A 14688-nucleotide genomic window follows, 5' to 3' on the forward strand; every position below is an offset into this window, starting at 1 on the left:
CACAGGACATACCCTGTTTACAGCAAAATTTAAGTCCTTATGCAACTAACTGGAAGCAGTGATCAAACTTCTTTGCAACTTTAGATATTGCCCAGTCTAAAACAAAGGGAAATTCTTTTTGAGTTTTGATAGTTTGAAATGCAGCTAAAGGAAACAAGGGCTTTCTGCCAACGAGGAAATACAAAAATGTTCTTCATGTATTCCAATGAAAATCAAGAACTTGGGTAGTGAGATTAATATGCTAAATATAAAGGAACAGCAACAGCTGTGAGGCTTGCCAATGTTTACTGTATTACTTTGGCAATTGGCTAACCTCAAAACCCTGCTACCTCCCAATGCTTTATGACTGACAAAATGAAGTCCTCTTTCCTGAGGGTTTGGGTTGATTTAATTAGAATAAATTTATCAAGGTGTAGAACAGAATACCAAACTCCGGGTAGACTGAAGCTTTTCTTCTACAACAGTTACATATATATTTCCTAAAACTAGCATAAAGCTGTGATGTTTGGTATATAATAATAATTAGCAATCTGACGTTTTGCCTTCTAAAGTAACAGTACCAATGAATTAATGCCCACCCCTTTCATCACATGCACTGATCTATCAAAAAAAGAGTTAAAAGAAGCAGACCATTACTCCTATTTGTTCCCTTTCTTAAAAAGCAGTTTTCAGGAGCTGAAACAGGACTTAACATTATGAGATGTCACACGCAAGTATTTCAGTTCGCTGCTAAATGCTAGCCCATTTTCTATTATTAATGCAAACATCCCTTTTATTGGCAACTTAACACACACACACACACACACACGTACAGTATAGTTTAAAATTCCAGAGGCTTAAAGCAAATGTGCCTGTGCAAATTTTATAGTTCTACAAAGCTGCGCTGCTTGTCTATACTGGCACTCATCTGTTCAATATTCACAAATAAAACAGTACGGTGAGAACACCCGCTAAGCACAACTACTGTGAGCAGGTTGGTGACATCCCTTTGTTTTTTCCTGTGGGAGGGAGGGATAAAAACTATCCTAGGCTACAAGCCACTGGGGATGGTTTACACAGATTTCATTCCAAATGTTTCCTGAGAGGCATACACCATGTACAGGAATCCGTCCTCGTCCTTTTCACTTTCATACACCTCCGAAATTGGTGTTGAAACGCTCACCATGCTGTGTCCATTCACCAGTAAGAAGAAAGCTTGATTGGAATTCAGCTGCAGCCGACGCCTAGAAGACAGGAAACTGAATGGACACTTCCCTTGGAACATGGCTAACAAATTTAAATGCAGAAGCAAAATACAAAAAAAGGAACTGCCTTTGGAAATTCCAGGTTTAGCAACAGTCTCCTCCTTTGCCACATCCAAGAATCACATGAATACCAGAAAGCATGTGTGATTAGGGCACTTCTGAAGGCAGCCTCCTCCTCCAAGCAACATCAGAGGGGAGGGACTTGCAGCTACACTGATCTTAAAGCCTCAAGTGAGACACTAAGGCCTGTTGTGTTGCCTAAGAGGAAGGACAACACTGGTAGACAATGTGCATGTTTAGTTGTTGCTTTTAGATGCTAACCACCCATTTTAATCATTTCAATGGACTACAGAGCACATCAGTGCTAGCTACAGCAAGGAGTTTACTCAGTAACAGGCATCACACTCCAGAATTATATAGAGCCCATATAAACAAGTTCCCTTTCTGTGAAGTTGCCAATAGAGACGGAAAGCTGTGTCAGCCTAATTCCTATCACGATCAAGCATTGGCAAATATGCTTGCCATGCCGTGTGGCACCGCTCCGTATCAAGCCACCATCCTAACTTTGAAGCTGCAGAGGTGGGCAGGGATTGTCAGCTGAAGATCTCTGCCACCTTCCAAGCTAGGTGGAAAACTGACAGCTGCATGGCCAAGGCAAACCTGAAGAGCCTTGGCTCTAACAGAACCAATGCAGCATCCCTCTCCCCACCAAAAAAACAACAACACCTAGCCTCTTTCCTGCTCCTACCACTTCCTAGAGGCATACAGAACAACTACAGGCAGGGCACTGAACAAAACATTCCCCACTCAACCTCCGAGAAGTTGTGGCACCTTCAGGCAATGGAGCCCAACCATGCATGCCCCCTAGCAAGGCTTTTCTGTAGGAAGGAGGGAGGCTTAGCAAGACCAGTTTTTGCTTTGCCAACAAGTAGGTCAAACACTGTGGACCTTTGTTATGATTGTTACATGACATTTTTTAAAACTCACTTGAGAAACCCTTAATGTATAGCACAAGCCACTGTCCTGAATGAGAGAACTTTCAGTACTGCAGGTAGGTTTTATACCTGATAATCTTGATCAGCTCACTCATGTTAACATGATCTGGGACCAGAAACTTTGTTTTATCCAGAATGGGAAGTTGCTTTTCTCCTTTATACCTTTCAATGATTACCTGAAGGAAAATGGTAAAGTTAGGACTTATAATTTAGGACTTTTCAGTATGGTGAGCCACAGGCATATTCTTGCTAGATACCTATGGGTTTGTTTAATACAATTCTGCTACTTTGTACTACAGTATAGTGGTTTATATTTTTATTATTTCTATCATTTTATTGTATGCCACCTTGCATTTTTAACAAGGCTCAGCATAGAAATTCTTAAAACAAACCCAGTCACCTGAATTGAGCTGCAAAAAGGAGCTGCAATAGAGAAGACCCCGGCCTTGTGGGGAGAACTAATTCCGTTCCTGGCACAGGTTTACAGTGAAAGACTAGCGTGCTATCCTCCCCAGCTGTCACCCCAATTTCAGCCCCTTCTCTTCTCCATTCAGTTATGCATAAACAGGGCAAGATGACTACAATCAGGAAAACCTGGAAGCAGCAAACAATTGACTTCCGTTATGTAAAATGAAATGGAGGCAGGAGAAAATAAAAATATTAATGAGGGCAAATATATTTGCAGCCTCTAGTATGCCTGATTTCACTGCTAGTCCCCAAAGTGCATGTGTTGCCACTACCTACCAGGTTATTTCCCTGATTTAAGTCTCACCAAATGACAGACAATAGAGTTGAAAGTCTACTCACTGGTATCTTCGTTGGATGCTGCTCTCGAATAAGTCTGACATCTTCTACTCTTTGTTCTACAGGGGAGAAAAAGAAAGTTGTACCTAAATGTTTGAATAGGCAGTGTTGTCAGATATATAATATCTACACGGAACAACCTGTTATCTTGGTGTTTCATTGCCCTGGAAGAGAAGCACACACAGAGGCAGCAGTTTGTAGGAAGGGCAGGATATAAATCAAATAAATAAATCACAAGCAGAATGAGAGGAGCTTAAACCACACCCACATTAGTATCCCTAGGCTGATAGCATTAGAAGCAAGGTTAACTGGCAGTCTTTGTAGATCAAGGTGGGAATGCAACTCAAGCGCTGCTAAAAATTCATGCGGGTAATGAAGCTACAGTGGAAAGGGGGAGGCACAAGAGAAAAAGGGGTACTTGCCCACTTTTGACTGTAGCCCAACCCATGAAGCTGCTAACTGATCCCCCCCAGCATACCTGTGTACTAGTAGAAATTCTGCAGCAGAATTTATTAACAGGAAGGATGGGGATAACTTAAGACAAACGGGGGGGGGGGGAGAGAGAGAGAATGCCATCTTAAAAATAGAGAAGCATAACCCTTCATAGTGAAAAGTTAAAACAGGCAAGTTAAATTGAAGGGGGGGGGGGAGTTGAGCTTAGTTGGTTTAAAGGCACACAGTAGTACAACAAATCTGCTGAAGCTGAAGTAGTTCTAAATCTGAGACCACCTGGGAAGCCCAAGGACCCAGTCTGAGGGCCATGGGAAAGGAGCAAACACAACAAAGAGTCTTATAGCATGAGCTTTTGTAGGCTAGAGCCCACTTCACAGTTTATGTCATAATGAAATGTTAGTTTTAAGGTGCTACAAGACTGTTTTTACAGCTTAAAAGACTAGAAGTTAGTGAGAAAACATGGCTATCCCCTCGAGCAAAAGTGCTCTATGTAAATAAAAAATATAAAATATTAATTTCATCAAAGCATTTTAAATATATCTTATAGTTATTGCATTCTTAAAGCTAGAGAGCTTCCACTAGGTTCCCCCACCCCCAGCCTAGAGGACTGTTGGTGCCCAAAACTCCTTTGCAAAGGAAAACAAACAGCTAGCACGACCTTTACTTTCGTTTTCAGCGCACAGCAGCAAAACAAAGCCTCAATTCTTTTTCCACTCCAACATGCAAGCAGGAAAACCAGTTTAAGCAGAACAGAAACAGTAACAACAACAAAAGCAACAGCTAGAGTCTTCCTGTATTTCTTTTTTAAGTGATAGTAACAATTAAGGGATGTTTACAGTTGAACTTAACTAGGGCTTGTTACATCAGGATTCTTGGATCATATTAGAAGCTGAAACTTGGTGGACTCGGCTGGAAGGCTAACTAATTCACAAGCCTTTGCTGCAGCCAATGTTTGTTGTTTAATCTCTCACTATCTCCTGAGAGGTGGAGGTAATTGCCCAACATTGTGCCCAAAACTTCCTGCTTCGGTCAGGAGGTCACCCTCTGTTTTGGTCATCAACAGTATTAGGAAAATTGCAGCCTGATGATTCAACATTATCCTCTGCTTCCTCACATAACAACAAACTAACAAAGCAGATCTGAGACAAACAAATCCATGGATTCCAAACATTTGAACTGCTTAAAGTTGTGCAGGCAATACCCAGGAAAGAATAGGGAAGGGGATCTGTCATAAGTACTGAATACTTCCACATCGCTAAGGGAAGATACCCCAGATAAAGCTTGGGAAAGAAACTGCAAACACATGCAGCATCCAGACAAGAAATTCTACACTACAGCATCCAGCATATAATTTGGCCTTCTCACATTCAATATACAGTATACAATATTGCATACAATATACAATATTGTTGTTTAGTCATTTAGTTGTGTCTGACTCTCGTGACCCCATGGACCAGAGCACGCCAGGCACTCCTGTCTTCCACTGCCTACTATATATACAGTATGCAGTATACAGTATACTCAAGATAAACAGCACCATCTCCAGTGTTTTGACAACTGATGAACAAAGGGTAGGCCCCACCACTCTCTAAGTGTTGGGGGTGAGGGGGAAGGTGTGCCACAGCGGAGTGCAGAGCAGGCACGATGCCAGGCAGGGAAAGAGGCTGGCACGGGGGGGGGGGCTGTTTACTCCTCCTCTGGCTCTTGAGCTCCACGGAAAACGGCAGAGCCGTCAACAGGCCCTGCAATCGCTCAAACACAACACCTCAGGCCCCTCCAACCCCGGCCTCCAACCACCAACAGTCATCCTCGGGGCTAGCCTTCAATCCTTAAGGGGTTTCAAGGGGGGGGGAGGCGCAAAGTAATGGAAGGGGGTCCTCCTTACACTCCCACTTTGGGGGTGGGATAACAGTCATGGTGGGTGGTGAATCACTCTGCTCAAGATCCAGAACTAAGAGATGGAGAGAAAGGGAATTACTGTATTAAAGGGGGGGGGGTGGAATGTGACTGTGCCACCAACCCATAAACCCGCCCCACATGGCCGATGGAGAGTGCGATAACAGGCCAAGCAACTTCTCAAGGACCTCCGTGAGGGAAGAAGGGGGGAAGCCTCATTTCCCCCCGCAACAATGGGAAGGGGTGTTTTGCCTTTTCCTCAACTCTTCTTCCCTTGCCCCAGCGAGACCCGCTTATCTTCTCCCCACCGCACACACAGCGCCCGCCGCCACGTTCATGGACCATCTCCCCAGCTCTTCACTGTTCCCTACTTCTGAGTATCCCCCCTCTAGTCACCAAGCTCCCCCCCCCTCAAAACCACCTCGCAGGTGTTCCCTTGGCCACCCCACTTGATGTGGTGCGTCTCTCCCCAACGCCCCCCCCCCGACTCAGTAACAGCCCTCTCTTGCGCACAGGCCCTTCCCCCACCGAAAGTGCGTCGCTGCTTGAAGCTCTTTTCCGAGGGCATCGCGGCGGCGGCGGCGGCGGCGGCGACTGGCTCCTCCTCCACCTCCTTCGACTCTCTCCCTTCTCAGCGGCGCGTACCATCCGCACCAAAACCCTCGTCCGCGATCAGCTGACCAACGAAGCCCCGCCTCTCCCGAGCTGATTGCGTCACAGGGAGGGAGGGACGGACGAAGGAAGGAAAAGCGAGAGGCCGGGCATTCGTAGGCTTCAACCGCTTCGCCGCGCGGTAGTGCGCGTGCGTAGCGACGGAAGCCCGACGCCTCAGGCAAGGAAGAGGAGAGGAGGAGGAGGGGAGTCGACGTTGGTGACGCGAGCGCGCCTGCGCAGGCGAAACGAGGCGCGGGCGGGTGAGTCAGAAGCTGAGCCTGCCGCAGGGCGGCGCCAAAACAGTGACTTCATCGCGCACAAACGCAGCCCCGCCCATCGCCATGGTTACCATGTAACCCTCCCCGGAGGAAGAGAAGGCCTCTGATTTGGTTTTGCCGCAATTTACCTATTAAAGAAAGAAGTTCCCCTCATCTCACGATCAAGCATCAAGTAATACTATAGAGCCGGGGGGGGGGTATATTCTGAACATATGCAAAACACTTTTCTCCCCTTCTCCAATGTCCAATTGAAAGCCCACAACAGGACCTGATAGCACTGCCTTCAACCACGTTGTTTCTCTGTACTGGTATTCAGATGCATGCCACCTCTAATCCTGGGGGTATCATGGGTATCCTTCCCTTAATTTTTCCTAATCTCTTTTCAAAGCCATCTATCTGAAGCCATTACCACATTTTATGGGCACAAATGCCATTGTTTATGTGTTGTGTTGTGTTGTGTAAAGAAGTAGTTCCTTTTGTTTGTTCTAAATCTCCCACCATTCAGCTTTATTGGATGATTCCAGGTTCTAGTATTATAGGGGGAGACTTACCTTCCATAATAATTATTTTCATATTTAAGGTGACATAATGTGTGTGTTTCCAGTGCTTTGCTTCTAGAAAAAAGGTGCATGTACTGTGTACCCTCTGAGTACCACCAGGAAAAAAAAACACTTTGTTTCTCTCTGTAACTTGTCTCTGTTATTGCATTTCTGGCCAAGAAAGGAATGCCAAGTCCATTGCAAGATGCTCTGACTGTGTTCTACAATAGCACATCAGCAGACATTTAATTACTGATTACTCAAAGCCAAGTATTTCCTGTAACTGCATAAGCCTAACATTATAAGGACACTTACAAGTGTGATGTCCTTGAACTCTAATAAGACCTGTCATACATTTTATCAGAAGAAGAACTTGTTTATTTTTTCCCCTCTCCCAGCCACGTGGATCTCATTGGCTATGACTAGTTTGAAGGACTGGTCTGCTCAAAACAACACTGGAAAAGAAACTGGCATAGTTGTTTGACAGAGTCTTTATAATCTGAAGTCGGATGTCAGTTTCAGAGGAACTTCCAGCATGCAGCTGAAACAGAACAAAGAGGCAATTTGACAGACAGCTGTGGGACTTCTCCCTGCTTTGCTCACAGAGACAAAACAAATTAGTAATATATCTCCAACAACAGATAAGAGACATAAAGCTTTATTGAATTCCAGAGCCATCTGGTTGGCCACTGGAAAACGAGATGCTGGGCTTTGGTCTGATTCAGTAGGTGTAGTGTCAGCACCTGGTATGTTTGGGTAACTGTTGGGCCCGTACACCTGGCAGGGTTCACTTGGGCTTGATGCCTGCCCTGCCTTCCCTGCTGCAGTGAGTGCCACCGAGCCTCCCACCACCACCAATCGCTCCCCGCAGTTTGAAGTTAATGTTTGAAGTTTCACTCTCACCACATCAAACATCTGTTAGGTGGTATGAAAGAAGAGGTGACGGGGCACATAGCAGGTGACTGACCCCATAATGCAGGTTGCCAGTGCTACATACCGGTAACCCCACTCCCAGTGAGGCTTCCTTGGACCCAGAACCAGCCTGTTCTTCCCATGCCTAAGTTTGTTCGGGTTACATATACAGTGAAAGGAGTTGCTAAACTAGTACTGTATGGGGCTTTGCAGGCAAGGAACTGAGCACCCATTCTATTAATTGGCTTTTATTTCCATCATAATAAAAGTACTTAATAATAACAATAATAATCTATTATTTATACCCCACCCATTTCCCAGCCACTCTGGGTGGCTCCCAACATGATGATGATGATGATGATGATGATGATGATGATGATGATGCAATAAAACATCAAACATGAAAAACTTCCCTTTGGAACACTGCTCTTAGGTAATTCAGACAAGCACTTACAATTTTGATATTTCATTGCCGCTGAAAACTATGTTTTGCCAAGCGTTTTTAGATAATTTGATTCATTGTTTGTCTTTCAATCTGTATTTTATAATTTTGTTAGATTTTATTGTATCACACTATGATTTTTAAAAAATTAGTTGGCTCTTTATAAACTTTTTAATGAATAAAAATAACAGAAAAACCTCCAGCACATTGACAGTAATACATTGAGGCAAACTACTGTAAAGTGTTGAATCTCTCTTGGTGAAATGTACTCCTTTGTATGATTTGAGAAACTGAGCACCCATTTCAGACAGGCCTGAGAACCAGGAGGCTGTGAGTTTATAGAAACCTCTCTAGTTTGCACTGATCTTAGTTTTGTCTCAGAATAAAATCCCATATTACAGATGGGTAAGCAAGTAATGATGAGTAAAGCTACCATCCAAGAGAATGAATGTGATTATGACTGTCTCCCATGTGGTAAATTTTTAATGGATATTGATTTTTTAAATGCTTTGACTCAGCCATTGGCTCATGGATTGCTGGCTGCTTGTGCAACTAGATAATATCATCAACCTTGCAGTGCAATTTTACTCAGAAGTAAGTCCTACTGAATTCAGTGGAACATACTTTCAGGTAAATGTGCATAGGATTGCATTGTTAGATATTTCCAATGTTGTACTCCTTTGCACTGATACCTAGGAACAAGCACCCTGGATCACAATAGGAGCTACATCTGAGTAAACAGTCATATAGAACCATACTGTACAATATTATTGCCTGCCACTCAATCTCCAAGTGGTGAAATGTTTCAGGGTTTCTAGGCACACGTACCCAGGGCCTGTGTTTCCTTTTGGAAAGGCGACACAGTGGAGACTGTGGTGTTTTTATGATATATGGCTTATTTACACATATAACCTGAGCCTACAATAGAGTTGTTCACAACATTAACACTCCACGAGGGTCTTGCTTTTCCCATATGTGCAGCCCTGGATTCAAACAGATGATAGCCATGGCTCTGCCTGTTGCTTAGCATCTTGCTCGCATAACTGCTAACTCTCTCTAAGCTCCAGTTACAGGTAGGTAGGTAGCCGTGTTGGTCTGCCACAGTCAAAACAAAATATAAAATCAAAAAATCCTTCCAGTAGCAGTAAGGTGCTACTGGAAGGATTTTTTTTTTATTTTTTTATTTTTTTATTTTTTTATTTTGTTCTCTCTAAGTTGTGTGGCTTTATCTGTAGAGGGAGGGAGAGGCCTCATTCATTTGCCTTCTTGACAGAGTTCTGTGGTCCTTTGTTGTTCTTAATGACACATCTCCAGGCTATCACCTCATGAGGAAGTTAGCCTTGCTTAATTAGCTTTTAACACTTGCTGATTCAAAGTATTGTCTAGCACACAGCTTAATACACATGGATCTGGCTTACCGGTAATACGCATGAGTCCTGGTTTTAACACTCCAAGCATTGATTAATTTGTAACACTAGTTTATTCAAGAGATTATAATGGTCTAGCACCCACAAACTCTTAACAATATCTTTGATAGGACACCTGTGCCTCGAACCTTAATAAATTACTGATACTTGATTAATTTTTTATCAGATATAGACAGACAGACAGACAGATGATAGAGATACAGATATATATCAGATATATATATTATATGGTTGTGTGTGTGTGTGTGTGTGTGTGTGTGTTTTTACATACATATACAGATACACACACACACACACACACACACACCCTTTGCATTATTTATCCTGTGCTGGTTCTTCCCAGAGGAAACCTGTTAGAATCCTACCGCACCAAGCTAGTCAATTTTGAAAAGTCTTATAACTAATCTTTCTAAAGTGGAGGGTTTATTTTTAAAAAAAGAAAAAATATATTATTTATATGCAGATATGTATTATAAATATAAGCTTTTATAATTTAAAATTGAGCCATGTCGCCATGTAAGATGAAAGTGGTGATTATTTGCCTGATCAGGGATTTCGTAACGGTTTTCACAAGACAAAGTTATTTGCAATGATAACTGTTTTGTAGTGTAGAGCTGTGAATCCGAATGCCGCTTTTACCTGCCTTGGAGTTTCGGGGGAGAGGTTTGACGAAATCCATACGAGCTACAAAAAACAAGGATTAAAACTCACCCATTTTTTTGTTGGTGGCTATCAAGAAGGTTCTGCCGAGCCACTTTTCGCAGGAGCCTCGTTGGCGCAGTAGGCAGCGCGTCAGTCTCATAATCTGAAGGTCGTGAGTTCGAGCCTCACACGGGGCAAGCCTACTTTTTTTTTATTCTCCCTTTATTTCTGCCCCGTAACAGCTACTCAACCAGTTTACTGAGGGGGTTCGGCGGGGGCAAACGGTGTCGTCCATACATGGTAAGAAGTAACTATGGAGGAGACTCGTAAAAAGGAGAAGAATGCGACATTTTAACTGATGTCTCTATATTGCCCCACCCCTTGTAGCGTGCAACTGCAAAGCATTTACTGTTCCACGAAGACAACGAGCACACATATCCTTAGCACGGATGCTTAACTGTGATTCCTGCTCCTCCCGATCAAGTAAATCAATAAAAATACTTAAGTAACAGAGGTTCTGCCCGCCCCCCCTCGCGCGCTACGTCCATGCTTCCAACTCGACAATTCGATGGGCCTATGATTCTATATATACGATGTTGCGCAAAGGGTGTGCAGAATAAGCTGCACTGGGCTGGGGCTGTGCCATTTTGCGTAGAAAGAGTTCAGATGGCGCCCCGCCCTTCAACCATTTGGCCATCTTTTCCGTTTCAAAGACAGGCTAGCATTGGATCACTAAATGAAAGGTTTTAATGATCCAGATTATTTACAGGGCCTTCTCTCCCTCTCGGCTTTTTCACTTTCTGCCTCTCGGGCAAAAAACCAAAAAAAAACTCCATTGATAATAACAACAGGACTAGCCGTATGAATAAACAAAGAAGGCGGAGCTACGAGGCCAAAGAGGCGGGGCCTTTCTATTCCCTTGTTGCGGGCGTACTGTATTCTGCAGTGCATCCATCATGGCCGGGTGGGCGTAGCCAGGCTGGCCTGCGTTTCATCCAATAGCAGCTCGGGAGGGCGTGGCCATCTTGACAGCCAACAACCGAGTAGGGAGGCTGAGGGAAAGGTAAAAGGGCTGGGACGGCCTTGTCCGGGCTCGAGCCTGAAGGATAGGGAAGAACGCGGCCCTGATTGGCGAAAGGCACTAGCCAATGAGGGCGCAGAGAGGGCGCGCTAGATTGGCGGAGGACTGCAGGCCACGGGGCGGATCCCGCCTGCGATTGGCCGGGAGGCGGGGCCCGGCGCGTGCCGGCGACCCCCGACTCTGTCAGCGCGAGCGAGGAGAAAGCGCAGCTGAGGCGCTCGCCCCGTTCGTCCGTCATGGCGGTCTGCGCTCGGCTCTGCGGCGTGGGCCCGGCGCGGGGCTGCCGGCGGCGGGGGGCTCAGCGGAAGGGGACGGCGGGGGACAGCAGCGAGCCAGACACGGACCCTGAGGAGGGAGGCGACGGCGGCTGTGGAGAGGCGGCTGCGGAGGACGACGACGCTGCCGAGGAGCGCATCGAGGGGGCGGCCTTGGCCGAGAGCAGCCCTCGCAGCCGGGCTCCGCTGTCGCTCCTCGACCTCCCACCGGAGCTGCTGGTGCAGATATTCGGCTCGTTGCCCGGCACCGACCTGCCCAACCTGGCCCTCGTCTGCAGCGCCTTCAGGCGCATCCTCCGCACCGACACCATTTGGCGCCGGAGGTGCAAGGAAGGTGAGCTGCCCTCCGTGTGTAGGTAGCAACCCGCTCCCACTTCTGAGGCGACCCGAATCCTCGCTCCCCATCTCCCCCACCCCACCCCATATAGCATAGGAGTAGAAGGGGACAGACAGATGGGCAGACCTAGATCTCTGCAAGGCTTGGTATGAAGAAGTTTAAGTTGGGGAGAGGAAGCAATAATGAAGAGAGCTGATTTGGGTGGAGGAGCTGCCGAAGGGGTGCAGGTTAAAGGAAGGAGGCAAAGCCTCAAAATATAGGAAAATAAGGCTCAAGTTGCAGGGAGTTGGAACTTGGAAGCCTTAAATCTGGTAAGTTTGGTGAGCCAAACAATGGAGGGGGGGCATGGGCTGCATACACACTACGCCTTTAAAACAAATTCTTTTTTAAAAAAAACATCAACAGGATACATAAAACAAACCAATACAACAATTACAAACACTTTACAAAAATAAAAATAAAAACTATTACAAACAAACTACAAACTACAAAATTGAAAAACAAAAAATTATTTGTTTAAAAACTGCTTCTTCCCTTAACATTGTTGTTTGACTTCCTCACATCTGCCCTTCCTGCGTTCATTGTCATTCATCTTTAGTGATTTCTTTACATTATACAAACCATATTTTTCACAAAAAACTTATCCATTTCTTCAACTATTATCCTAATTCATTCTTTCACATTTCCTTGACACTTAACATAATTCTAAATCTGCAGTCTAACTTTTCTTCCAAGTTCCTTCTAGATTTCAATCTTACTGTACTTTTTCAAATACAATTTAAATTTCTTCCGTTCTTCTCCCACTGCGATGTCCCTCTGGTCACAGAGTTTCCCGGTCATCTCAGCAAGTTCCATATAGTCCATCATTTTCATCTGGCATTCTTCAATTGTTGGTAATTCCTCTATCTTCCAGTTTTTAGCTATCAAAATTCTAGCTGCTGTTTTGGCATATATAAATACAGTTCTATCACATTTTGGGATTTCTTGGCCTAGGATGCCCAGTAAAAAGGCTTCTGGTTTCTTTTTAAATGTGTTTTTCAACACCTTTTTCATTTCAGTGTAAATCTTTTCCCAGAAGTCTTTTACCTTTGGGTACGCCTTTAAAGCAAATTCCACCACTCCAGAGAATCCTGAGAAGTGTAGTTAACCCCTCACAGATCTTCATCTGTTTTTTTCTTACAACACCATGTAGCACTGGTGTTTTTGCTTGGGAAATGAATGCTGGTAGTTCAGATGGAAAAAACAGCAAAGGGTTGGCTGGTGGCACCTTAAAGACAAACAGATTTTTACTGTGGCAAAAGCTTTCATGGGCTACAGGTGAATTCATCAGCAGGCCCAAACACGGGGGGGGGGGGGGTTTGTCATATGGGCCACTTGGCCTGGGCCTCTGATTCCAAAGGGGGCCTCGGTCAGCATATTCACAATCGCTTACCATTATTTAAATGTACCGGTAAATACTTAAAATAATCCTTTTCCCTATGTATTTTTAAAAAGCACTATTGTATATCTATATTTTCTATTTTGTCTTTGTATGCATATATGGTTCAAGCCTTGAAATCCCTAGGGTAAAAAGGGGGGGCGCATTATCTACCTGGCCCGGGCCTCTGCCTGGCTCTGCAAGGGCCTGTTCATCAGATCAAAAGCTGATACTCACAAATGTTTCTGCCACAGTAAATCTGTTAGTTTTTAAAGTACTGCAGGAGTCTTTGCCTCTTGCAGTGCAAACAACAGGCAGAGCTACTTTTCTGGAAGTTCTTACTATCCAGACAAAAAGGCATTCTAAAAGAAAGGGACTATCTGTATCTTGGGAAACCCATAAAATCAAAGCTTTTAAAAACATCAGGGTAATTGAATTAGAAGCAGGGCAGCTGAAATTTGCTTAAAAGACTTGAGGCATAGGAGTGCCTTGCACTGTGTCCTTTTATCTTTTAAAGTACCAGAGCTTTGTTTGTTTGTTTGTTTGTTTGTTGCCTAACTTGAAACTTGTGAAGGGATATTTAGAAATTATTTACTCCACCCCTTCACCAGAAGGTTGCAAGATAGTTTACAGCATAACAACTGTGCAACACACAAACCTAAAAGGATAATGGAGCTGAGGCATGGAGGATTCTGCCTTGACACAGTTGATTGAGTTATGACCTTCTGGTCGTTCCCTATCCTGTGATTCTGTAATTCTTGTACTGTAATGCCATTCACATCTTTGTTTCGAGGTTGAGCATGTCAGCAGCATGGTGCATACCTAAAAATGGGCAGCCTAAATTAGACTAGAGCGAAGGGAGCAGGAATGGAAACATAGGTGGATTTGGGAAGATTTAGTGGAAGTACTGTACAGTTAAGACAGAATTCAGGAAGTTCAGGAGAAGCTCTTCTCAAAAACATGGATCCCAAATCCTATGAGCCACTGGGAAAGAAAGTAGTCTGGAAACTTAGGCTTCAGTACAAAGTGAAGTAGACCAGAGCAGTGTTTTTCAACCACTGTTCCGCGGCACACTAGTGTGCCGCGAGATGTTGCCTGGTGTGCCGTGGGAAAATTACTTTATATATAGTCAATATAGGCACAGAGTTAATTTTTTTAACATTTTCTAATGGTGGTGTGCCTCGTGATTTTTTTTCATGAAACAAGTGTGCCTTTGCCCAAAACAGGTTGAAAAACCCTGGACCAGAGGAAGGCTCTGCTTGTAAACTGAGGTGAGGTACAAGAAAAATTGC

At 44.4% G+C, this 14688-nt stretch overlaps 2 protein-coding genes and 1 non-coding gene across 6 annotated transcripts in view; 2 read left to right on the forward strand and 1 right to left on the reverse strand.

Annotated features, from left to right (window-relative positions):
- Positions 1-619: 619 nt before the first annotated feature.
- MAP1LC3B (microtubule associated protein 1 light chain 3 beta) lies at positions 620-6043 on the reverse strand. Its single transcript, XM_033157028.1, has 4 exons — positions 5921-6043; positions 3047-3102; positions 2309-2415; positions 620-1223 (listed from the first exon to the last, which is right to left on the reverse strand). Exons 1-4 carry the CDS (start codon positions 5958-5960, stop codon positions 1052-1054), a joined length of 375 nt encoding a protein of 124 aa, XP_033012919.1. The 5' UTR covers positions 5961-6043; the 3' UTR covers positions 620-1051.
- Positions 6044-10410: 4367 nt separating this feature from the next.
- On the forward strand, positions 10411-10483 carry TRNAM-CAU. The gene has a single exon. It is a non-coding gene; the product is annotated as a tRNA-Met (tRNA).
- A 1049-nt stretch (positions 10484-11532) lies between these two features.
- Positions 11533-14688, forward strand: part of FBXO31 (F-box protein 31) — a 28796-nt gene continuing 25640 nt past the window's right edge. For 2 of the 4 annotated variants that reach the window (XM_033157031.1, XM_033157033.1), the window contains exon 1: positions 11536-11976. In XM_033157031.1, coding sequence (XP_033012922.1) covers positions 11604-11976 — 373 coding nt within the window. In that variant the 5' untranslated portion in view covers positions 11536-11603. Of the gene's footprint in view, positions 11977-14688 lie in introns of all 4 variants that reach the window. The other 2 variants (XM_033157034.1, XM_033157032.1) reach the window with 2 other exon arrangements.

This window comes from Lacerta agilis, chromosome 8, assembly GCF_009819535.1.
Source record: "Lacerta agilis isolate rLacAgi1 chromosome 8, rLacAgi1.pri, whole genome shotgun sequence".
Lineage (NCBI taxonomy): Eukaryota > Metazoa > Chordata > Lepidosauria > Squamata > Lacertidae > Lacerta > Lacerta agilis.